The 25,504-nt window shown below is 39.3% G+C and overlaps 1 protein-coding gene across 2 annotated transcripts in view; it reads left to right on the top strand.

The window, feature by feature from the left end:
* Positions 1–22,875, top strand: part of DMXL2 (Dmx like 2) — a 141,460-nt gene extending 118,585 nt beyond the window's left edge. The window contains exons 27-44 of one of the 2 annotated variants that reach the window (XM_026518476.4): positions 631–758; positions 2,686–2,934; positions 6,225–6,403; positions 8,393–8,523; positions 9,043–9,128; positions 9,548–9,749; positions 10,532–10,649; positions 13,829–13,891; positions 14,681–14,767; positions 14,858–14,979; positions 16,140–16,278; positions 16,953–17,013; positions 17,145–17,272; positions 17,793–17,870; positions 19,233–19,324; positions 19,974–20,026; positions 21,092–21,309; positions 21,462–22,875. In XM_026518476.4, the coding sequence (XP_026374261.1) occupies positions 631–758; positions 2,686–2,934; positions 6,225–6,403; positions 8,393–8,523; positions 9,043–9,128; positions 9,548–9,749; positions 10,532–10,649; positions 13,829–13,891; positions 14,681–14,767; positions 14,858–14,979; positions 16,140–16,278; positions 16,953–17,013; positions 17,145–17,272; positions 17,793–17,870; positions 19,233–19,324; positions 19,974–20,026; positions 21,092–21,309; positions 21,462–21,671 (2,344 nt within the window). In that variant the 3' untranslated portion in view covers positions 21,672–22,875. Of the gene's footprint in view, positions 1–627; positions 759–2,685; positions 2,935–6,224; positions 6,404–8,392; positions 8,524–9,042; positions 9,129–9,547; positions 9,750–10,531; positions 10,650–13,828; positions 13,892–14,680; positions 14,768–14,857; positions 14,980–16,139; positions 16,279–16,952; positions 17,014–17,144; positions 17,273–17,792; positions 17,871–19,232; positions 19,325–19,973; positions 20,027–21,091; positions 21,310–21,461 lie in introns of both variants that reach the window. The other variant, XM_026518475.4, reaches the window with a different exon arrangement.
* Positions 22,876–25,504: the final 2,629 nt, after the last annotated feature.

Here is a 25,504-nt window from a genome sequence, read left to right as displayed (position 1 = left end):
TAGCTTTACTTTCTGCTTTTGTATTTTCCCCAGCTCCACAAAGATGAGGGAAATAAATATTGAGGCACATTTGGCTTTAGGATTAGATATTTCTAAGCTATGATTCTCCACATTTTAGTTCATGTTTTAATTCAACTTTGCAGAGTTAAGAAATGCAAGAAAATAGTGTCCTGAAACTTGCTAACATATTCTAGTACCAACAGTAGTCTTCTTACTCTCAGATTCTTATTTTTAATAAAAATGGGTGAATTTAGAAAAGATTTTCAATTGTTAATGGCATCTAAAAAAGATTTGAAAAAGACTAAATGTCATATTCCTGAAAGCGATATTACACCATATATGTTAACCAGCTAGAATTTTTTTCTTCTTCTTCTTTTTTTTTTTTTTTTAAAGTAATCTCTATGCCCAACATGTGTGGCTGGAACTCATGACCCTGAGATCAAGAGTCGATGTTCTACCAACTGAGCCAGCCAGGCGCCCCTTAACTAACTAGAATTTAAGTAAAAACTTGAAACATGGAAAAAAATGACTCAATGTCATTATAATCATCGAAAAGAAATATATATAAAGTGCAATCGCTTATTAGCTCTGTCAGGACGCTAAATAACTGAGCCGTATTTGTATTAGCAGTCAAACAGAAGGAAACCAATTTACTGGAATGGCTTATCAAGGACTTCTTTTAAGTGATCGTCGAAGACTGAGGACAGAAAGTATTGAAGAGCATGCAACCCCAAATTCTTCTCCTGCTCAATGGCCTGGTGAGAATTTAAGTGTTTTTGTTTATTTGCTTTTGTTTTTTTTTTTTAAATCTTCTATTTGGCAATTCCATTTAAAAAAATTTACTAACTGGTTTCCTGATTGTTGTTCTTTGTGGATTTGGTGAATGGTTTTTTTATTTGTTTGTTTTTGATGATGTTTTCTGCCATGGATTAGGAATTCTTAAGTACTGTAATGTTGTCTGAAGACTCAGAAAGTTAAGGCTTCAAAACCCAGCTGTGTTGACCAGAATAAAAAAGCAAGGTTTAACATCTTTCATAAGGGTGAGCACATCCTCTTCCTTATCCTTAGAAATCCTAAATTAGAGAACAGTATCACAGAGATATTTTCACAGATGTATCAGACTACAGTTATTCTCCAGTGTAAATTTGTATGTTGGGATAAGAGTGACCGTTCTGTGGCACTTCTGTCATGCTGTCAGTCAGTCCTTCTCTGGTCAGCTCTCTTTCTCATTCTCCACATCAGTTATTTCAGACCACCTCCACTCTCTTCATACCTTTTCCTGGTCTGCTGTGTCATTTAGTTTTTACTCTACTTGCTTTATAACTCTGACTTTATTTGTTGTGAAGAGTGGCAGTAGAAACAAGTGACAAACTCAAAGTATATATTTAAAATTCACTTACACCTAACTTTCTGGAAACATTGTCTTCACTTTAATTTTTTATTGAAATAAATGAGGCTTACAAAAAGTTGCAAAAACGGTACAAAGAATTTTTGTATAGCCTTCACCCAGATTCTCCAAACGTTAGCATTTTGCCATACCTGCTTTACCATTTCATCTGTCTCTCTCTCCCTCTCTCTCTCTCTCTCTCTCTGTGTACATATGTATTTTTTCTGAAGTATGTGAGAGGAAGTCGCACACATGATGCCCTTTTACATCTAAATATATCAATATGTCTTTCCTAAAAACAGACATTTTCTTACACAACCATAGCACAGTTTTCAAATTCAGCATCTTAACATTGATACAATATTGTTCTTCTAACCTGTAGACCTTACAGAAATTTCACCAATTGTCCTACTCGTGTCTTCCATGTAACATTTAGTTGTAATGTCTCATGAGTCTCCTCTGATATGGACTAGTTGTTGTTGTTGTTGTTGCTGCTGTTGTTCCTCTTCCTCTTCTTCCTCTTCCTCTTCTTCCTCTTCTTCCTCTTCTTCCTCTTCCTCTTCTTCCTCTTCTTCCTCTTCTTCCTCTCTGTCTTTCATGACTGACAATTTTGAAGAGTACTAGCCAGTTATTTTTTAGAATGTCCTTCAATTCGGGTTTTCCTGACCTTCTGTTAGTATTAGACTCAGGTTATGTATTTCTGGCAGGGATACCACAAAAGAGATCCTGTGCCCTTAGTGCAGAGTGTCAAGAGGCACATGATCGGTTCCATTGCTGGTGCTGTTAACTTTGACTGCTTGTTAGGGTAGTTTTTGCCGGATTTCTCATTTGTTAAGCTACTATTTTTTCTTTGCAATTAATAAGTCTCTTTTGAAGAGATAGTTTGAGACTGTATAAAATATTATACTTCTACCCACTTTTAGCATACAGTGATGACACTCGCCTGAATCAGATATTCCTGTGGGGATTACTGGATGGTGATTTTTTCTGATTTTATATCATTCTTTCTACTTTTAGTTGAAATTGTACTATGAGGAAGAGCTTTCCTGTCTCTCCTTCTTATTTATTTATTCACTCATTTTTTAGTATATAAACTTATACTTATTAGTTTATAAACTAATGGGTCTTATTTTATTCCATAGGCTATAATTCATTTCTGTCATTTATTTTGTTGCTCAGATTATGGATATGATATATGTTATATAATATAGATACAAAATTTTGGTTAAGTTACCAATTTGGATTTTTTTTCTTCTGGAGCTTTCTGCTGATATACTTCTTATTATGTACCCTTACAGGTGTGAGCTCACTCATTAATCTCTTGAGTTCAGCTCAAGATGAAGATCAGCCAAAATTGAACATTTTGTTGTGTGAAGCTGTTGTTGCCGTTTACTTAAGTTTACTAATACATGCTCTAGCTACAAATTCCTCCAATGAACTGTTTCGACTTGCAGCCCACCCATTAAATAATCGAATGTGGGCTGCTGTTTTTGGAGGAGGTGTGAAACTTGTTGTGAAACCTCAAAGGCAATCAGAAAATATTTCAGGTAAGAAATATTTGATACCAATAATATTTGTAAATGTAAATAATTTCCAGTGTTAAAAGATTTTTTTAATGTTTTAAGAATTTTTATTTTGAAAATCAATGATGTTTAAAATATAATCACTCTGGTTAGCATAACTAAACTCAATGTTTGAATAAAAAATATAGTTTCAGTTCAACATTTTTTGATAAACCGGGACAAATTTGAGGAGGATAAGAAAGAAATAGAGGACAGGTAAAGATAAGTGAGGAGAATGTTAAGGGATGGAAAGGGAAAAGGATAGTTATTAGAGAAGGAAGATTTAAATAATCTTTATAGAATATGCCAGCAATAGGCTTCAGATTAGGTCATGGTCATGTGCAGGATAGACTTTCCAGTCATGCATATGGTTTTTGAAATTCCATTTTATTTTTTTTTCTTCCCTCATGCACTAGAATGTATTTTTCTTTTTCTTTTTTTAATTTTATTATGTTAGTCACCACACATCATTAGTTTTTGATGTAGAATGTATTTTTCATTCCACTTTTTAAGATGGTAGGATATGGTGAGGTGTAGGCCGATGCCATAGGAAAGGTTTCCATCTTGGTGCTGAAACATCTTAATCTACCCTTAGAAATTATCCTATTACAGATGAGGAATCAGTGGCACAAAGATTTTAAATGGCACTGGTTCTGATCTGTTCTTACTGCCCAAGATTGAATTATTTTTTTTTTAAAGGTATTTGTTTGAGAGAGAAAGAGACAAGGTGTGTGCAAGCGGGGGAAGGGACAGGGGGACAGAGAATCTCGAGCAGACTCTGTGCTGAGCATGGAGTCTGATGCAGGGCTGGATCTCATGACCGAGATCATGACCTGAGCCGAAATCAAGAGTCGGATGCTTAACCGACTGAGCCACCGAGGCGCCCCTGCCCAAGGTTGAATTAAAGGTAAATCTGTGAGTCGCAGTAGGGAAGGAGACCTTAGCCACTTTCATTGCTTTCAGTCCCACTATATGTGGGTGACTCTTCCTCTAGTTCCTACCTTGTTGTAGTCCACCTCGAATTTGAAAGTTTTCCCCTTAAATCACTTCTTTCTCTTCCTGAATTTTCTGTTATTTTTTCATGGTTATTCATTCGTCAAGTCATCCATGCGTAATGCACATTCGTGTTTGCATTCACTTAACACCTACAATATGCCAAGCAGTGTTCTAGGCTTTGGGGTGAAATCCCGTACCTTCATGGAGCGCACATCTAGTGGAGGTAAACACACAGTAAAAAAATTAACAAGTAAATAATAATATTTTGGTTATGATAAGAACTGTGATAAAAATAAAGCAGAGTAGGTGGAGAGTGATGGAGGAAAGCATGTGGGAACAGTCTAGAGTGGTCATGAAACACATTTCCAGTGAGACTGTTTGAACAGAGTTCTGGAAAAGTCAGGGATCATACCATGCAGGTATTTGGGGCCAGAGCCTTTCAGGCAGATGGTTAAGGGAGTGTCCGGGTCATGAGAGAGGAATGAGTTTGGCCTTTTCCAGGAACTACAGAAGAGGCCAGAGTGGCTGTCTTGAGCTGGGCAAGTTTGGACAAAGATAGGGTAAGACAACAAGCTGAGGGTGAGGTCATTTAGGATTTCATGGATCATGGTAAAAACTTCAGTTGTTTTAAAGAAAGACAGGAAATTACTAGCAGGAATGACCTAATCTGATTTAAATTTTCATGGGGTCTACTCTAGCTGCTGTATGGAGAATAGACTGTACAACAAGAGTAAAAGAGGGGCTATTGTAACAGTCCACTTGAAAGAAAATTGTGGCTTACCATCAAGAATGAGTGGATACACAAAGTGTGGTATATACATAAATGGAGTGTTACTCAGCCGTTGAAAAGGAACAAGTGCTGATACATGCCACAAGCAGCATGAAGCCCAAACATGTGCTAAGTGAAAGAAGCCAGACACCCCACCCATCGAGGAGTCTGCCTCTGCCTTGCCCTCTGCCCCTCCCCACACTCGTGCATTTTCTCGCTCTCACTCAACTAAATATATAAAATCCTTTAGAGTTATGATTTTCTGTAATGAGTTTTAAGAGAGGAGTGGGTTGACTTCTACTTTCTGGCCTCCCCTACGCTGTTAGTTCCTGAATCCTTTTGGTGTTTGTCTTGTGTATTCCTCATGTCTAACTCTTCTCAGTCTCGACCGCCCACCATACTAGTTGGCCCTCCTGAGGTGATCGTCCCCATCTTCCCTCCCATCAACCAGGCAGACTGCACCTCACCCTGTGGCTCGCTCAGGAAGTGTTCGTGAGGATCGCCCCTAGACTAAGCTCCCAGCTCCCCATCCACAGCCCCGTCCTAGCCCAGTTCTGGACTTGTTCTCGTTATTCCCCTCCCTGCTGACTGGCAACGGTAGTTTACACCTTGTCAACCAGGGGGAAAAGAAAGACAAAATTGCAGCTGCAAAATAAAATCTCTGCTGTTTATTTGGGGACTTCGGGGTTGCAGTCTGGGAGACACAGAGTTGACCGAAATTGAAAGCATGCTCTGGAGAGACAAAGGAGGCTACAGTTTTTAGGGAGGAAAGCGGGAATTTACATAAGTTGTTTTGAAGGAGATGTGATGGTACTGCTGTGGCTACAGTTACCCTAATCTGTATGTGAGTGGTTGCTACGACTAGTGCTAGGTGAAGAAAAGTCCGTTTATGTCCATTCTAAATGCAGCAGATGCTTTGGCTTTTAGTGGAATCCAGAAGCAGTTACGAGAGTTGGAGACAGGAGATGCATAAACCCCCACTTCCTCAGTGTCCTCCTGGCTCCATTTAAATAACCCTCTTAGCAATGCTTCCTCCATTTTGTTCTCTCTGTTCTCATTCATCCAAACCCTTAGTCACTGGTTTCTGTTGTCCCTTCTTTTCACACTGAGCGTCTGCCTTCTTTATTTAAAGGCATGCTTTACATCCGGCATCTTCAGTGAAACTTCCTTGAACAGCATAGCCAGAAACACTCACTCAAGCATTAATGGAGATGCCATGTATTTGATGCATTGTGCCTAGAATACTCTAATCCTAATTCTGTGTAGCGCATAGGCTACTTCATGGCAGGATATTCTCTGATGCTCTGTCCTCATCTGCGTCTCTGTCCTCATCTGCGTCTGTGCCATGATTGCTGGAAAACGGGTGCAAAAGCTTAGAACACAGATGGAAGTAATTTAGTCTAAAGTAAAACATGGCAAAAGTAGGTTGAAAAGAAAAGTTAACGTTAACTCTTTGAATTAATAATGGAAGATAAATGCTGGGTTTTTTCCCTCTTCTGTCTTTATTCAGCACCTCCTGTTCCTTCTGAAGACATAGACAAACACCGTAGGAGATTCAACATGCGAATGCTAGTCCCCGGAAGACCTGTAAAAGATGCTACCCCCCCGCCAGTGCCTGCAGAGAGACCGTCTTACAAAGAAAAATTTATTCCTCCTGAACTTAGTATGTGGGACTATTTTGTTGCAAAGGTAAGCGGTGTGAGGAGCACAAGTTTTGTATGTGTTTATTATATTAATTCTTATGTATATATATCACATAAGAATCCAGAGGCAGCTTGTCATTGAAATAACTACAGTTTATTTTTATTTATTTATTTATTTTCAATTTTTTTTTTTTTTTTTTTTTTTGAGAGAGCAGAGTGAGCAAGAGTGCGTGAGTGGGGCGGGGGAAGGACAGAGGGAGAGGGAGAAGCAGACTCCCCACTGAGCGCAGAGCCCAATGTGGGACTTGATCCCCGGACCCTGGGATCGTGACCTGAGCCAAAGGCAGATGCTTAAACGATTGAGCCACCCGCGTCCCAAAGGACTACAGTTTGGATATTTATTCTCAAGTCCAGAAACCGAATAGTCATTCAGGAATGATCAGATACTTGATACGGATGAAACGAATGAAAGTCGTATGGGATTTAGATCTAAAACAGAAGTCAGATTTATTAACATTTAATCAGCGTCATGGTTTTCTAGTGACTGGAATACTTGTATCTGCCGTCCAGGTTCCCTTTATCTCATTATCAGTAATTCCTTTAGTCACCATGAAATTAGAGCGAGTGGAGATGGATGGATTTTTTTTTTAAGATTTTATTTATTGTATTTATTCATCAGAGAGAGAGAGAGCACAAGTCGGGGGAGGGACAGAGGGAGAAGCAGACCCCCTGCTGAGCAGGGAGTCCCATGCAGGGCTCCATCCCAGGACCCTGGGATCATGACCTGAGCTGAAGGCAGATGCTTAACTACCCAGGCGCCCCCCCCCCAAGGGAGAATTTTATTGCGATTAACTTAAAAGCTATAAATTAATTTGTAAAGAATTATAGTTTTACATGTCTCAGTCTTCTTATATAGCTTTTAGAAGAATTTGTGTTTTCCTTCACTGTAGCTCTCTGACAGTTTTCATAAAGTTTTTCCTTTGGTATTTATGTTTCTTAGTGTATACTTTTTCTTTGGACTTCTAACTAGCTATGTTGATACCTAAGAAAAAGGCTTGATTTTTAATGTTTCTGTGACATGTGTTTTATTTTTTATTGAAGTGTAGTTGGCATAGGAGGCTCTATTAATTTCAGGTGTGCAACACGATTCAGCAGTTGTATCCACTATGTTGTGCTCACCACAATAAGTGTAGTCATCAGCTGTCACCATACAACATTATTACAGTATTATTGGCTATATTCCCTTATACTATAGTGTTCCTCCCCATGAATTACTTATTTTATAGGTGGAAGCTTGTACCTCTTTACCTGCTTCACCTATTTGCCCATCTCCCCCGCTCTGGCAACCCCCAGTTTGTTCTCTGTATGATTCAGTGTCTGTTTTTCATTTGTTTTTTATTTTTCCTTATTTATTTTTTAAAAGGTTTTTATTTATTTATTTATTTATTTATTTATTTATTTGAGAGAGAGAGAGATTGTACATGAGCAGAGGGAGGGGCAGAGGGAGAAGCAGACTCCCTGCTGAGTGGGGCTGGATCTGAGGACCCTGAGATCCTGACCTGAGGCCAAGTCAGCCGCTTTACTGACTGAGCCGCCCGGCACCCAGTTCGTTTGTTTTTCAGATTCTACGTATGAGTGAATCATATGGTGTTTGTTTTCTCTGATTTAGTTCACTTAGCGTAATATCCTGCAGGTCATCCATGTTGTCACAAACGGCAAGATCTCATTCTTTTTCATGTCTGCGTAATGTTTCTCTGTGTGCATGCCTTATCGTCTTTATCCATCCGTCTATCAGTGGACACCGGGTTGCTTCCATAATTGTTGTAATTAATGCTGCAGAGGTATTTCTGTTGTATCCAGCTCTCAGTTATTTTATGGAATCGGAAAGTTTTTCCTAGTTTTCTTGACTCATCTAGGTCTAGTATCACTTGTGAAAGGAAATTTTTACTTAGATACCACTTAAAATATTCAATATTAAGTTACGACAAAAACAGCCCAATTATATATCTACAAATAATTTTGCCTTTTATTGCAGCCATTTCTCCCCCTGTCTGATAGTGGTGTTATCTATGATTCTGATGAAAGCATTCATAGCGATGAAGAAGAAGATGACGCCTTTTTTTCAGATACACAAATACAAGAGCATCAGGATCCAAATTCTTACAGGTAAATAAGGATTTTCTCTTTTTTTAATTAAAAAAATCCTGATGTTAGTAATTTTAAGTAATATTATCATGAATTTATATAAGAACTGACTTACAGCTTCAGGTTAGTAGTTCTGTACCTTTGAGGTACATTTCGAGACAGCAGAGTATTTCTTTACCATCTAGTTTTAAAGAGTAGCTTACATCTAGAGTGGAAACAAACATTTTTAGTGAGGGAAAAATACATAGTTTATTGCTGTGCTATTAAAACTTAATATATATTCACTGATATGCTGTTAGATTCCATGTGACTGTGTGGTAAATCTTTTTCCATTAGGTAATTTTCAGATATTGTAAGTGTGATATATTGTTACATATTTTGTATTTTCAGAGACTACAAAGGTTCAAGTTGTTAGAGAAAAAGAGCTTTTTTTCCTGGGTTGGAGATTGGGTTAAACAATTGACAGGAATCATCACTGTGCTTCTCTCCTGATGTTATTTTCAGTGAAGGAGAATTTGTTTGTTTGTTTCCCTTGAACAGCTGGGCTCTTCTGCATTTGACAATGGTTAAGCTAGTACTTCACAACGTGAAGAATTTCTTTCCCATTGCTGGATTGGAATTCTCTGGTAAGTAATTAATGTTGTTAAACATAATAAATTAGCATTGAGTTTGTCTTCATGAAAATCTATAGAAAAGAGCATTTGGTACTAAAAATTAAAGATTCTATGAGGTCTTGTGTTTTTTTTAGGCCCCAGTCTGTGATTTTAATTCATAGCAGGAACCCCTGATTACCCAGAGGCTGGAAAGAAAAAGCAAGAAATCAGCCTAGAGAAGCTACACATTTTCTCAGTTCGTTTTAGAGAGCTGGCCTTCTGTTTTGTTAAAAGCACTAAGAATCCAAGTGGTAGAAGATTAACATTTTCAGGTGTATTTGTGTTTTCAGCGGTTTGGGCTCTAAAAATTCAGATTTTTAAAGCATATGGATGATGATCACCTTTTTTTTTTTTTTTATCAAAACAAGATGACATTTTCTGTCACTTTTTAGAGTTGCCTGTGACATCACCGTTAGGTATTGCTGTGATTAAAAACTTGGAGAACTGGGAACAGATCTTGCAAGAGAAAATGGATCAGTTTGAAGGACCACCCCCTAACTATATCAACACATACCCAACTGACCTTTCAGCAGGAGCAGGACCAGCTATTCTTCGAAATAAAGCAATGCTAGAACCGGAAAATACTCCATTCAAGTAAGGACGCTGTCACAATGCTCATGAAAGTGTAGCCTGGTTTAAGTTTCCCGGGACATAGTTTGGCAAAATATACCCATATTATGTTTATATAAAAACATTCATAACTTTGAACCTGCAGTTCAATTTCTAGGAAATTGTTTTAAGGAAACAATAATGTTTTAAGGAAAAAATAATGTTTTAAGGAAAACATTAGAAATCTAGATAGAAAACATTTCCCCCACTATTACCTATAATTCAATAGACTTATTACTTTTATAATTAGAAAAAGACATTTATTATATGTTAGCCATTATTTTAAGAACTTATACAGAAATATTTTGGAAGAAGAATCTACATAAGCAAACAAGGTGCTGCTGACATTTTGGCAGTAATTTTTGTGAAGCATTTGTCCCATAATTAAAAGTATTCCAAGCTTGAAAGAGAAGGCTTTTTAGGTGGGCTATTAAAAATGAAATCTGTGACCTTATATTCATTGGTGGTGATATGTAACCAAGAGAACCAACCCTACAATATAATTTAAAAAGAGAATAATAAGAACTTCTTTTGACTCACAGCTCAACCTGTTCATTCAGAGAAGCTGTAATTAGAGAATTAATTTCTAGATGAAGGAATGATTTTTAAAAGAACTAAAAATTAAAAGAGAAATTATAAAATTTTGTTGAGCTTAATAATGTTTATTTGCAATAGATAATGGAGAGGTGTTTTTTTTTTAAAGTTTCTGCAAATATGAAGCCTATTTTCTACAGAGTAAAAGAAGATATGTTAATTTTTTCTAATAGATCCCGGGATTCTTCTGCACTTCCAGTCAAACGACTTTGGCATTTCCTCGTTAAACAAGAAGTCCTTCAAGAGACATTTATTAGATACATTTTCACAAAGAAAAGAAAACAGAGTGAGGTATTTTGAAAAAAAAATTTCTGTTGTAGTTTTTCTTTAGTTTTAACATTTCTAACGAAGTCAGTGCTTGATTTACTTTTTGATTGGAACTTACTATCTTTCATACCTTATAGGTACTAGTTTACCAGACTACAGTGAATTTCTTCTATAAGATAAAATCTTATAATTTTCATTTTATAACAATGAAGCCAACATAGGTCCCTTGGTGAATCACGTATAACCAAGTGAAAGTTGGTCCTTCTTTTGCAATACTTGCTGTTGGGCTTTTACAAATAATAAACATGTGATGGATGATTTGGGTAATTTAATATATAAATGAATGTACTCAATATTATGATTCTTTGAATATCATGTATTGAAAATCTAACATAGCCCTTTAAAAGCATCTTATTTATGTAGCATTTAGAAATGAACGTGATAACCTTTAGAAGCAAGAAATTGAGGATGATTTTGTGAAAGAGAATAAACTACAGAAATACCAATATGAGATGAAGGAAGTTTGCTTTTATAAAGTGAGGCAGAGGTATTTTTAAGTGAATAATGTAATGCCATACAGGGTTCAAGAAGAATCAGGAATTTGGGAGACTGGTACTTTAGAGCTGGAAGTTATCTCTTCCTTATAAAATGAAGGGTGCACAGGTCTGTTCTATGAGCATGAGTCCATTTGGCTACTGAGTGAGGTAAGGAGCAGTTTGGAGAGTGTTCAGAGTAGAGTATCAGATGAGATTAAAGATTTGGCAAACACAAGATCTATGAGAAAAGAGGAATGAATTAAATTTCACTTAGAAAAGTGAAAACTGAGAGGGACAGTTTACATGGCTCAGTTTCCCAAGGTAAAACATAGAACTGCGTCTCCATTTTCTCCTCTACCTGGAGTAGCAGAACCTACCCGACTCTTTCTTTCATTAGTCACCCAGGTGTAGATGGTAACTGTGGTCAGCCCTTGTGAATAGTCACTGATTTTCTGTAGGGATTTAAAATTATGTACCTAAGTGAAGAAGTAGGGGAAATGAGCTGTGGGGATTCTCTGGAGTCTTAGAAGCTTTTTTTGATAACAAAAGATCCAGATGGTATTGAAATTATTGGTGTGTAGGGCGGGTTAGGGAAATCACAGAGCCAGATTCTTCTCCTCTTTCATTCAGTCCGCTGTGTACAGTATTCCCTGTAGTGATGCTGAGTCCAAATTCTGTAGAATAAGATCTAGAAATCTAAGAAATAGACTTAACATAAGATACTTGCTCAGGTAGGATTCTCTCGTTCCCAGGAAGCCAGTTCACTGAAGGATCGATTTTTTTTGAGTGTTTAGTTCTTCAAATTCTTAAATGTAATGATTTATTGAAAATATACTTTAATTATTCATAGTTTGTAGTGGTGGTTTGGTTGTATCGTCAGAGCCTCAGAGGCTGTGGGAAGCCCGGGGTCTAGGTTGCTGGGACCCCCAGTCTTGTCCTTCAGGATCTGTTCTCTCAGGTTTCTCTCCTCTTTAAGCCTCTCCCTCTTTCTGCCCCTTGGTCTCCGTGTTCTTGGGATCAGCAGCCCATGCTGTGTGTTGTCTTCAAATTTTCTACCAGCAGAGGGTCTCCAGGAAGAGGGAGGTAGGATAGAGATAAATTGAACATTTCTTAAAATGCTGTGTAAGTTGGTTGGCTCCATGGATGGGAAGTACATGGTGGGAGTTAGGATGGGAAGAATTTTTATCCTGTACCCTTTTTTGTACCTTTTGAATTTCAAATTACGGAATGGAATTATTATCTTGTCTAGCGCTATCCAGTAGAACTTTCTGTGATAATGGAAAATTTTATCTTTTCTACACAGTAGTTAGCAGTCACATATGGTTACTGGGCACTTGAAAAGTGGCTAGTGTGACTTAATTTTCTTTAAATGGTCGTACATGGTTAATGGCTATTGTACTGAGTAGACAGATCTGAAAATTTGTTTTCATTAAGGAAAAAATTTGAAAAAATGTTAAAGCTGTTAAGACAAAATAAAAACTGGTCACTAAGCTCAGAAATATGGAACAATTATCAAAACTACCCATTCAATAAGTGTTGTTTATCTTTTGAAATCGTTAAATAGGATTTTGGCACTCGTAAATTTGATAAATTCAGTGAATTGACTGACAAACTAATCCTAAAAATTCTAAAATTTTGCCTCATTTTAAAAAATTACTTAGAAAATTCTCTTGACAAATGCTGAAATTTTAGATATATTCATAAGATATTTTTACTCATTGAACATATTAAAGAAAAATATTCCATAAGACAGTTTTTTTGCGAAATCAATAAATGTTGCAAACTCAGCGACTTGATTAAAGGCCAAAAGGTTCTTCAGCAGTTTGGTTTTTGCAGAGTGGGCCTTGCACACATGTACCTTTCTGTCGTTGTCCACGGCAGCAGCCCTGGGCAGTCGCCGAAGGCATGTGCAGAGAATTTGGCCCTTTTGGCTAAAGTGAAGCAGTCACTCCAAGAGGTACCAGGAGGAGTGTGTTGCTCGGATCAAACCTTCACAGGTTTCCACAGCAGAGCAGAACCGTCATTTCTAATTGTAGCCATCCCTAATGACCCTGTCATCAACCAGGAGCAAGCTGTTGATGTGATTTCTTTCCTGTGCCCCATTTGATCAAACATTTCTTTACCTGTAAGGAGAAAAATTTGATTATAATAAAACAGTTGATGGGAATTCTGATCCCTGACTCCTCCTTCATGGATATATTTCTTATGAGTAAGAGTGAAATAATTATCAGTACTTTGAATCTGTGTTCAGAAATAGTTTCAATTTGTATTTGAAATGACCCCTGTAGGATAGGAATCTATGTAGTATAGAATGCACCCTCTCATTCAGGCAGCTTTTATTTTTAGAGAGATTGCAGCTTAAGTTAGGATTTTTAGTTACATTACTGGTATGCAAATAATTTTTATTCTGAAATGGTCTTTTACGCATGGAATAGTTACGTTACCTTGAATTTCACTTGCTTTGCTTTGTGTTGTGTTCATCTGAGGACATGATATTTCACTTGGTTTTTCCTTTTTGATTTTGTGCTTTTAAAAGGAAAAGTTGACACATTCGCTTTTACCGCCTTTAAGTTATGGATTGACCATTTCAATTTGGAATGTTTCATTCTCCTTATAATTTCGTTTCATGCATGTGTTTTGTGTTTGTGACGGTGTGGTGTGATTTAGTCTGTGGAAGAACATGTGGAGCAGGTCAAACAAAACTGCATAGCAGAGGATTCCCGCAGCAAGGTAGTGTCCCGTGCTCTTGTCCTTGGCTCATTCTCCGAGTTCAGGGAGCTAACCTTCACCGCTAACACTAACCACGTGGGCTGATCAGAACACTCGCGGCTCCCATACACGTCAGTGGTGTAGGGTAGGAAATCCTCCACCGTTTCCGACCTGGTCTTCCTCAGCGTTGATGCTTCTCTTTCCTTCTTTCTGTTGCGTCTTCACGTCTCCCCCTTTCCAGTCTGTTTTTAGACATGGTTGTTTCATCTTCCCACCTTGATTCTGTGTATTCTTTCCTTCCCGTTACCTTTGACCCTAAGCCAGTGCACCTTCCTTTCATCCGTCTCCTTTGTCCCCTTCTGACTGTTCTTTCCAACTTTCCTTATTCCTGTCTTAGCACCTCACCCTATTTTACAATGTTTACTTTCTTATATGACTCCTTTGTCTGACTGTCTTTTTCCTCCACTCTGTGCCTCTTGATGCGTACACATTCTTACCGCAGTGTCTGCACGCTTTTGCAAGAGATGCAAGGGGCCTACTGCTGTTACAAATGCGAATGAAAACTCTGCCAGCCATCTATGACGGTTAACCAGTATCCTCTTACCCCAGTGGAAGTCTGTTAACCAGGGTGATTACAGGGCATCAGGGAATTTAAGCTAATTCCAAAGCTAAGTCTCAGCATACTAAAATTACTGGTACCTTTTTTCTTGCTGCTGCGGTTATGTTTTCTTATCCTCCTTTTAAATTTTGTGGAATGTTTGTGTCTCACATGTTGCTACACGACTGAACCTGCGGATGAACATTTTGTAGGTTGAAGCTGACCTGGGCTACCCAGGGGGGAAGGCGAAAATCATTCATAAGGAATCAGATATGATCATGGCGTTTTCCATTAATAAGGTAAAAGCTATAGTCATTATAAAGATTGCACTTTTTTTTTTTTTTTTTTTTTTTAGTGAAATTGCTTTAATTCCTGACTCTGCTTTATAGGCGAACTGTAACGAAATTGTCTTGGCTTCAACACACGATGTACAAGAACTCGATGTTACTTCTCTGTTGGCCTGTCAGTCATACATATGGATTGGAGAAGAATACGACCGAGAATCCAAAAGGTTAGTCTGTCTCGTGTAGTATCTAAAATGAGGTCTTCTTTAAAAAGAACCCACTAAATGGTTATGCACATGATTTGAATTATCTTGAAAAGTATATATGTTTCTCTCTTTACTTGGGTAGGAGACAAACATAATTGGCTTAGCTGCCAATAAAAGGTTCTTCTTACATCAATGAACAAGTTAACTGTACTTCCTCCATTAGACATGGAACTAACTATTCATAGTATTGGAGTCAGAATAATCTCCAATACCAAAGCCTAATGCCATAACGATAGCATTGACATTTAACCCCAGAGAAATGTCAGGAATTACATAGTATTCAGTAAATTCAGCTGATGTGGATAATTAAAAAGTAGAATACACTAATATATTAATTAAACTGATAGGTCACATTTACTGGGTGATTTTCAGTGTTTCTTCTTGATTAACACCTGATAAGCATACCTTTTTTACAGAAAAAATGTAGACAACTCTACTTTCAGTAATGCTATGGGAACTGCACCAGCAGTGTTGTGCAACACCTTCCTCTTTGGGGTTCCTCCTCCATGCTTGCCCTCCGTCTTTTCTCCAGACTCTTGGATATTTTATTTGCTTGGGAAATGGTGCATCATAGCCTCTCTCCTTGTTCTGTTGGGTTTTCTGTTTTGTTAGCATATAATATTACCTCAGAGTTGATGTCAGCATATAATATTACTACAGAGTTGATGTAACCATGTAATATGATACAGTCCATCATAAACATTACTTTAACATTTTTTTGTGATGATTACTAATACTTGAAGAAATATTTAAACTGAGATTTCTCTAAAATGTGTATGAATTTGATACATGGGATATCTGTATTTGAAGAGACCTTATAACCTTTTCTATACATGATAAAAAGAATATTTGTGTTAAATCCTTCAAAGCAGACATTTGTTCCAACTTGTGCCAGCAGTAAAATTGCCCCCAGACGACATTAAATTTATAAATTTTGTCTAAAGGGGAAAAGTTAACCAGTACTAAAGTTGCCTATGGTTAGGAATTACACCTACATTTTTCTTATGGATACTTATTCTTTATAAGTACAGCCTGTCCTGTGGGTACGTAAGCAGCTCTGTAATTGGAGTTTGAGTTGGGACAATGGAATGTCCCCATTAACACACGGATGTTTTCCACAGTTCAGACGACATCGATTATCGTGGTTCCACTACGACGCTTTACCAGCCCAGTGCGGCACCGTATTCAGCAAGTCAGGTGCACCCACCTTCCTCTCTGCCCTGGCTGGGCAGTGGGCAGACCAGCACCGGAGCCAGCGTGGTGGGTTACTTACTATTACGTATGGCTTCTGCACATGGACTCACCCAAAATAAGTTGAAATCACTTTGACTCAGGAACGATCCTAAAGATCAGGGGCAGTGACCTGTTAGTACCCGTAATAATAGTAGCTAAGATTGCGTGACTTCCTTTGTGTCGGGTACACGCTTTCCCTCACAACAGCCCGAGGTGGTAGGTGCTTTTATTATCTCCCATTATCGTTTGATAGGTGAGCAAACCGAGAGGCACCAGGTGGTAAAGCAGAGACAAAGAGGAGTTGTGGCTACTACAGGTGTTCGACCAACGTGTCTGTAACGTTGGTGGTGGTTGTTAGTCACCGGTTGAAGGGGTCCCGTTCTCTCGTTCTGCTCTGAAGAATCTGCAGCTACTCCTCCTTGTCCGCAGGGAGGGCACTTGGAGGACAGTCTCTTACTCACTCGATGAAGCCGCTTAGTGCCTGGCCCCACGGGCCAGGGCTGTGCCAGTGACTGCTTCCATGGTCTGTTCGGACAAGTGTCACATGTGAAGTGGCTCAGAAAACCCACAACAGGGCGTATGCTAGTACTAATGCAGCTGTGAGAGGAATAAAGGTTATAAAACTTAAGAGTTGGGCTGAGGCATATTCTTGTCTCTTCTGTGATGTGCAAAATGAATTGGGCTTTTATCTTCCTTTAAAGCTTATGAAAAGGAATCTACACAATGTTAAGAGAATGACCTCCCACCCAGTCCACCAGTACTGTAAGTGTTTTATTTGTGACCCAGAGCTTTGTAAATGGCCTGTCTTTTTGAAATTCATTTATAGAATGGGAAATATTGGAACTCTGTAGCTTCTTCATTTCTTATTTTCTGCTTTCCCTTTTGTGTTTCAGATCTTACAGGTGCTCAGGATGGCAGCGTACGAATGTTTGAATGGACACGACCTCAGCAGCTTGTCTGTTTCCGCCAAGCCGGCAACGCCAGAGTTACCAGATTATATTTTAATTCACAAGGCAACAAGGTTGGCTCTTGGGGCTTACTGCTAAATTCATCTGAAAAAGATATTTATGAGTAGATGGTTAGTAAAACTACATCTAAAATAACCAATTCAGTGACCTGGATGTAAGCTGGGCAGGCAGTTTACTGGTGTCTGCTTCTATACCCCCCCCGGGCGCCTAGTAGAGGACAGGTCTTCAGAATTTTATATGGATCAATCATCCATCTAAAGATATTAAATACTGTGAAAGTAAAGAGCGCTCTGTTGAGTGTACTGGTGCCTGTAAGCTCGATCAAGCACCTGAGAGAAACCTTCTAGTTTGTTACTAAATTATCTTAGAGATGTTTGGAGGAAAATGAAACAGGTATGGAAAAGCATTTAAAAGGTTGCAGGATATTTATAGTGCCCGACTTTCTTAGGAACTACAGTGATAGAAATAGGCGTAGGCAGAACGTTAAGTGAGGTTTGAGTGACTCTCCATCAGTGATTTTGCTTTTGATATGCTTACTAAGAAGCTGGTTTAATATTCATGCCGTTCTTACAGTGTGGTGTTGCAGATGGAGAGGGTTTTCTGAGTATCTGGCAAGTAAACCAAACGGCATCAAATCCTAAACCGTACATGGTGAGTACCATTCAGCATTCCCAGAGCACAGATGGAGGCTGCTTTGTTTCTGCAGTGTCTGTTTCACACGCTAAATCTCACTGGAGATTCACTCATTGGATCTGTTGAGGAGGGGTCCCCTCTGCCCAGCAGCACAGCACCCGTTCTTGCCCTGGTTTAAACCGAAAGGACTAACAAAAAACTTCACTTTTCAGAACTTGAAGGATGACCATTATGTTTTAAAATGTTCAGGGGCTTTCCCTGTATGTGGTCCTACTTTTTTGAAAACTGACTTCTTGATAGATTTTTAATATAGTACCTAAAATGAATCACTAACAGGTTCTGTGCATTCTAATTTGCTCTAGAATTCTTACTAAACCAATTGCAATAGATCACGTCATTAATCCAAATCATACTAAAACATTGGGTGATGCAGACATATCTTCACTCGGTGGGGGCTCAGGTGGGGTAGGAGGGCTGGAAGGTAGTGCTGTCCTGTGCTGAACTTCAGGCTTCATATATGTTGATTCTAGTTTTCTTTTCTGGACTACATATGTTTTTAATTATGAGACAAGATATTTCTCTTAAATTAGTGCCCTATCATAAATTCTTTACAGAAATGGAAGTGATCTTGAATCTGTCCGTTTGCCTTCACTCAGATCAATACCATAATTCCAAACAGAAGAATGCCTATTTTAAAATACCTGGACACCCTCCTGGGTCTTTGCCTCCAAATTTCTATTCATTCACCTGATCCAACAAGAAAAGTCATGCCTGGCTCAGTAAATGGTTTCCAGTGGTGCTGGAATATCCTTAGGAGTGGTTTGGGGCAGCCTTCAGCTTGTGGATAACTTGCAGGACCCTTTGACCTTGGCTCTATTATTGCTAAAGGTCTTCACGTGGAAGGAGGGAGATGGTAAGGAAGGTGGATGTTTGCGGTTAGGTTACAAAGTTCATTTGACTTGAGCTCTTCACACTAGTCTAAGACTACTAGCTGGGCATGTAGGGGTTTCCCTCCTTGGGTTATTAGTGTTTATTATGATTTATATTATGTAAAGTTTATTAAATGTATTTGAGATCATTAACATGGAGTTTGGTTGGGCTCTTAATGTAATTAAATGGCTTGGGTAGGTTCATCCTATTCCTGTTAGATAATCTTTAAAAAAAAACCCTTTAATTCCCTATTTTTACTAACTCTTCCAGAGTATCATTGGATAAATAATATGCAAATAATAGCTAATCCTCTTATCACTTATTCTTTATTCTGGATGTTTAACAACTGTTCTTAGTTCATGCCTGTACTGCTAGCAGAATTGGGTGTGTGTGTGATTCTGGATCGCCTTGGACTCCTAGGTAACATCATCTGCATTTTGTTTCTTGTAGAGCTGGCAGTGCCACAGTAAGGCCACAAGTGACTTCGCATTTATCACCTCTTCAAGTCTGGTTGCCACATCCGGACAGTCCAATGACAATAGGTAGGTTGACAGAAGCATAATAAGAAGCACATTTTAAGCAGAAAGGTATTCTTGCTGCAAAGTATGGACTTTTTTACTTAGTAGAGTTTTTCCACCTCATGAATACAAAAATTTTGTTACGTAATTCTTATCTCAGTAGTTTTCTTTATCAAGAAGAGAAAAACAAGTATTCCTAATGTAGGCTCTCAGTAAGCATATGTAATTATGTTAAAGCTTCCTTTCCCCCCCCCCCCATTAATACTGTCGGGTTCTTGGGACGCTGTAACCCTGATACTCAGTATTTTCTTTGGCCTGACACTGCTTTCATTGGCAGCACATGCCACGAATAATGTCTCTCATTTCCTGGCAGTGGTTACCCCTGGGTTCAGAAACATCCCTTCTCCTCAGGAAACTGTGTCTCCGTTTCCCTGGAGTGGTAACGGGGAAGATGAGGGGTTGGGAGATGAGATGGCAGAGACACGTGAGACAGAACTCTGCGGTTAGGAAAGGATAAAAACTCTTAGGTGTATCCCTAGCTTCTGCCCTCGTCCTAGTTGAGAATCATTGCTTTATAAATATGAGTGAGCAAAAAAGATGCAATGAATAAAAATATTGGACTTGAAGCCAGTAACAAAAAGCACATCATGAACCATTGTGTTTTCTTCATCAGAAATGTATGCCTCTGGGACACATTGATATCACCTGGAAACAGCCTCATTCATGGTAAGTGAGTTAAGATCTGTGATTTTTAATACATTATGAAGGAATGCTTTCCTGGTTTTATTCTAGCCGGTGAGTGTTTGTTCATGGGGTATAAATGAATATCTGGTTATCTTGCTGAGGTAACTATCCAGCTAGCATAGCATAGTCTATTTTGTATTCTATTTGGGAAATATGGAATGGAGATTAGGGCTATTAATAAAGCTTTTTAGGAATTAGTTGCAAAGTATTTGAGCTCAGTAGGAAGGAGGTATTTTAAAGAATTACACCTAACTATAAAAAACCTTATAAGAAGAACAAGAAATATGAACAACGCCACTTAAAATATTATTCCTTTTAAGACCATTTTCCCAACTGGTGTCCTAAAGATCCCTTTTTCACATGACACTGTTGAGAGAAGGCTCTATGCTCCAGTACATTTGGGTTAAACATAGCCGGGTGGATTCTTTGACGGAAAGAGATTTCAGTTTTGTTATCCTACTGATACACCTTTTGAAAGTATAGTTATTTCTCAATTTTATTTGATTGCACATTGTTTTTCTGAATAATTAACAGCTCTTAAAGATTTACCACATACTGGCTTAAGGCTTTATTAAAATGCAGAGAATTCTGGGAAAGCTAACTCCGTACCTTGTAGCTGGTCATTGTCACACAACCGTAGTTGAGTTTGTTACTTACCTGACAGGAACTTGTGATGAGGCTGTATGGGCGGGAACTAAGAAGGGGTAGATGCTTGTCATGGTGGGCATGAATGTGGTGGCTGAGCGGATCATGGAGAAGCTTGGTCTCCTCTGCGCTTGTCGCTTCTACAGGCTTCTTACGGGGCAGCGTAACTTGGTTTGGGCTTAACATTTAAACTTCCTGCATGTGTTTTCATATTGAGATTGTGAATAAGAACGTTTTTTCTGTCACTGCTTGGGATCTTTTTTAAATACTTGGATCATGATTACAGAAATTGAAATGAAAAATTTGTCAGTAATTTGTGGTATTTAAATGTGCATTTAAACATTACCTGAACTGGCAGGCTAGAACTGTCTGGGAGAGACTTCCGGTGTTCTCCTTCTTCAGGTTTCACGTGCCACGATCACGGTGCCACGGTCCTTCAGTACGCGCCCAAACAGCAGCTCCTCATCTCCGGAGGTAGGAAAGGCTACGTCTGCATTTTTGACATCAGGCAAAGGCAGCTGATTCACACATTCCAGGCCCACGACTCCGCTATTAAGGCTCTGGCTCTGGCTCCCTGTGAGGAATATTTTACTACAGGCTCAGCAGAAGGTAACATAAAGGTGAGTCGGTGCAAGACGTTGGAATGTGCTATTAGCCGTCTATGCTGTCAAGACTGGGGAACAGAAACCCCACCGCACTCTTTGATCTTTGGTCTCTTTCTTTCTCTTTTTTAACGACTTACCCTTTGTGTTTTTACTCTCTTTTCCCCCAGGTTTGGAGACTGACAGGCCATGGCCTGATTCATTCATTCAAAAATGAACACGCTAAGCAGTCCATATTCCGAAACCTCGGGGCCGGCGTCATGCAGATCGACATCATCCCGGGCAACCGCATCTTCTCCTGCGGGGCCGACGGCACGCTCAAAACCAGGGTTTTGCCCAGTGCTTTTAACATCCCCAACAGAGTTCTCGACATTCTGTAGAGTTCAAGATTGGGGCTTTATTTTTATAAACATTTCAGTTAAAATACACTGTAGTAACGGATAGGCGTTTCTGCTTGCCAAGCAGCTGTTCCCACACCGGAAACAATGCAGAGAATCTCTGTGTCGAACGTGAGGCCGCCCCCAGCTAGCGTTGCCCGTACAGGCTGGTGGAGTGACTGCGCATGCACCTTGCTACCAGGCTGACGTACTTCAGAACCAAACCCTAGTGTTGTATGAGGGTAGCTATGCTTTACAGCATTTAGCAGACCTGATTCAGAAACCATTGCAGGTAGAAGTTCGCGCGGTAGTAAGTTATAATAACGGGAAGGACCTTCGTACCAAACTGAGGAGCAGAATGTTGCAGAGTCGGGTTTTTCTTCCTCGTCTTTCCACTGGTGGGAGCGTGCGCGCAGGCTCCTGCGTTCAGGGAAGGGGAGTCCCCGGGCGCGAGCCGCTCTAGAGGAGCGGACACCCTTTCCGAGCCGTGGCGAAGCGTGCAGTGACTAGTTCTCTGCTGGGAGAGGTCATGTCCATTCCTTCCTGCTGATTCTTTTTCCTGTTAGTGTTTTTACTGAGCTAGGACTGTAACTTGCAAATGAGTGCAAATTTAAATGCAATGTTTTCCTTACAATTTGCACACTCACATTTTTTGGACTGCTAGTTTTTCTATTTAATTACCTGCCTCCATGTTAGGAATGTAACACGTGAACCTGACATATTTGTAGTTGACCAGACATACCAGTTCAGTACTTTTTTCTTTCAGGGTCAAGCACCCACCACATTTAAGGCTATGTTGAAACTACACTGATAGAGCATTTCGTATCATAATTTAAATGAATGTTAGGCTTTTCGTGGCCAGTTAATAGTTGATGAGATTGGTGATATTATTTATTACCACAGCCTATTGTATAAACTATGCAGAGTTAAAATATTATTTGCTTATAAATTATTAGCCAATGTTGTCATATTTTGATGTACCTCCTTGGTTATGACCAAAAAATGTTCTTGAGGTATTGAAACCAATGTGTGTGTGTTTAATGTTTACCAGCAAATTGTCTCATCATGTTAATGAGAATGTTTAATGCCTGTGTGGTAAATAGTAAAATATAATGGCATAAAAGCACCTTTCTCTGAAGGCGATGTGATGTTCAGGCTGTGAAATACATATGTAAAAGAAAAATAAATGTTATTTGTTAGAGTTTTACCTTAGTTTGGTCTCGTCTTCTTTAACAGTATTTTTTAACTACTCATCATTTTAAATTTGAGTAAATGCTTGACTGTTAAAAGAATGTTTAAGCTACTCGGCTCTTCACTGACTCACTGATATTTACTGAGTACTTCTGTAGCAGAAGCCGTTCTAGGAAATGGGACACAGTGGCGAGCCGGACGGAAGGGCCTCAGCGTTGGGGGTTAGTTGGGTAAGATCTAACCTGACTACCTTTTCTCGCCTGTTGAATTAAATGCTGATTTTGGTGCGGACCCTGGTGAAGGAGCGGAGCCGGGAACAGTGCTTCTGTGGAGTCAAGCTGAGGAAGGAGGGTGTCTGAATACATAGAAACACAGATGTGACAAGAATCACGAATCTAGCCCTACACTCACCGCAGCTCAGCACACAGGAACCCGTGCGTGCTACCGCTTCTCCGTCTTTGTATCTGTCACACTGAAGCAGTACCAGCCGATCCGGTCCATCTGCAAGAGAACAGAATTTTGAAACAAACTCAGACGTTTGCAGTAGCTCCATCTTCTTGGAGCTAGTGCTTTACAGTAATCTGCCACATGTCATACTAATTTGTTTTTAAAAAGTTTCAAAGACATGTTTACAAGTTTTAGGTTTCCAAAACAGTGAGCCAACACTAGGGTTTCCAGTTACTCCCCTCCCTCCCGGTTTCCCTCGCCAACACTTGGCGTTCGTGTGATATTCGTTACTGCTCAGGAACCAGTACGGGGGCATTAACTCAAGTCTCCGGATTCTATTACGGTTCACCCTTTGCGCTGTACGGTTCAGTGGGTTTTAGCAAACGTGTAATATCATGTACCCATTACAGAATCCTACAGAATATTCTCATTGCCCTGCAAGTCCCCTGTGTTCACCGCTTCATTCCTCCTGTTTCCCCCAGTCCCTGGCAGCCCCCGGGCTCTCTGCCGCCTTTCCCGCAATGTCCTGGAGTTGGAATCCTACACGATGCAGCCATTTCAGCTTGTCTTCTTTCACCGAGCAGTAGGCGTTACAGTTGCTTGATAGCCCGTTTTTTAAAATCGCTGATTAGTCCATCTATGAAGATCCTGGTTTCTCCGTTCACCTTTCAAGGACATCTTGATCGCTTCCAGTTTTTCGCAGTTAACAAATAAGGTGCTGTAAACATTCGTCGGCAGGGTTGTGTGTAGACCTAAGTTTTCCACTCTGGTGGGTGAATACCCAAGTGTGAGATTGCTGGATCCAATGCTAAGACTGTTTAGCTCTGTGAAAAACTGCCAGACTTCTCCAAACTGCACCAATTCGTATTCCTACCAGCTGTGAATGAGCTCTGTTGAGAGTTTGTGAATTCTGAGAGGTCCCGTTTGACCTCCTCATCAGCGCTTGGCGCTGTCAGTGTTTGGGACCTTAGCCATTATAGACGATCTTGTACAAGGACACCTCATTGTTTCAGTTTGCAATTCCCTAATGATACAGGATGTTAAGCATCTTCGTATCCGTATATTTTCCTTGGTGAGGTGTCTCTCTAGCTCTTTTGCCCATTTTTTAATTGGGTGGTTCTCTGTTGAGTTTTAAGAGTTCTTCGTGTAACTAGAATGCAAATTATTTTATCGGATATGTGTTTAGCCAATATATTCTTCCAGCCTGGGGCTTAGCTTTTCGTTCCCTGAGTGGTGTCTTTTGAAGAGCATAAACTTTAAACTTTAATAAATTCCAACTCAGGTTTTGCTTTCATGAATTGCGCTTTTGCTGTTAGGTGTAAAAACCCATAAAAACCCCCCCGAAAAATGTCAACTGGAGTATCTGCTTTCTCATCTTCTAGAGTTTTACATTTTATATGTAGGTCTATGATCCATTTTGAATTAACTGTTTTTAAAGACCTGTGTCTAGATTCATTTTTCTGCTTGTGAATGTCCAGTTGTTCTCACACTGTTTTTTGGAAAGACTAATCTTTCTCCACTGAATTGTTTTTGCTCCTTTGTCAAAGATCAGTTGACTGTATTTGTGTAGACCCATTTCTGGACTCTGATCTGTTCTTCTGCCAGTACCATACTGTCCTGATTACTGTTGCTGTAGAGGAAATCTTTTTTTTTTTTTAATTTATTTGACAGTGATAGAGACAGCCAGCATAAGAGGGAACACAAGCAGGGAGAGTGGGAGAGGAAGAAGCAGGCTCCCAGCCGAGGAGCCTGATGTGGGACTCGATCCCAGAATGCCGGGATCACGCCCTGAGCCGAAGGCAGACGCTTAACGACTGAGCCACCCAGGTGCCCCGGGAGAGGAAATCTTGAAGCATTTTCTGCATCTATGGATTTATCCGTGATTTTTCTTCTTTAGCCTACTGATATGATAGATTACAGTAATTTTTAAACATTGAACCAGTCTTACAAAATAGAATAAACCTCAGTCATGGTTTATAAATCTTTGTATGCGTTTCTGGATTCAGTTTGCTAATATTTTATTGAAGATTTTTTGCCTCTATGCAAAATAGAGAAATCGGTCTGAGTTTTCCTGTCTTGTAATGTCCTTAGCTGGTTTGGGTATTAGGTTAAGACTGGCTTCGTAGATGAGTTAGGAAGTAGCTCTGCTTCAGTTTCTCAAAGATTTTAAATAGGTCTCATTTCTTCAAATATTTGGT

This window comes from Ursus arctos, unplaced genomic scaffold, assembly GCF_023065955.2.
Source record: "Ursus arctos isolate Adak ecotype North America unplaced genomic scaffold, UrsArc2.0 scaffold_36, whole genome shotgun sequence".
NCBI classification, from domain to species: domain Eukaryota; kingdom Metazoa; phylum Chordata; class Mammalia; order Carnivora; family Ursidae; genus Ursus; species Ursus arctos.
This window is presented reverse-complemented; position numbering and strand designations above follow the sequence as displayed.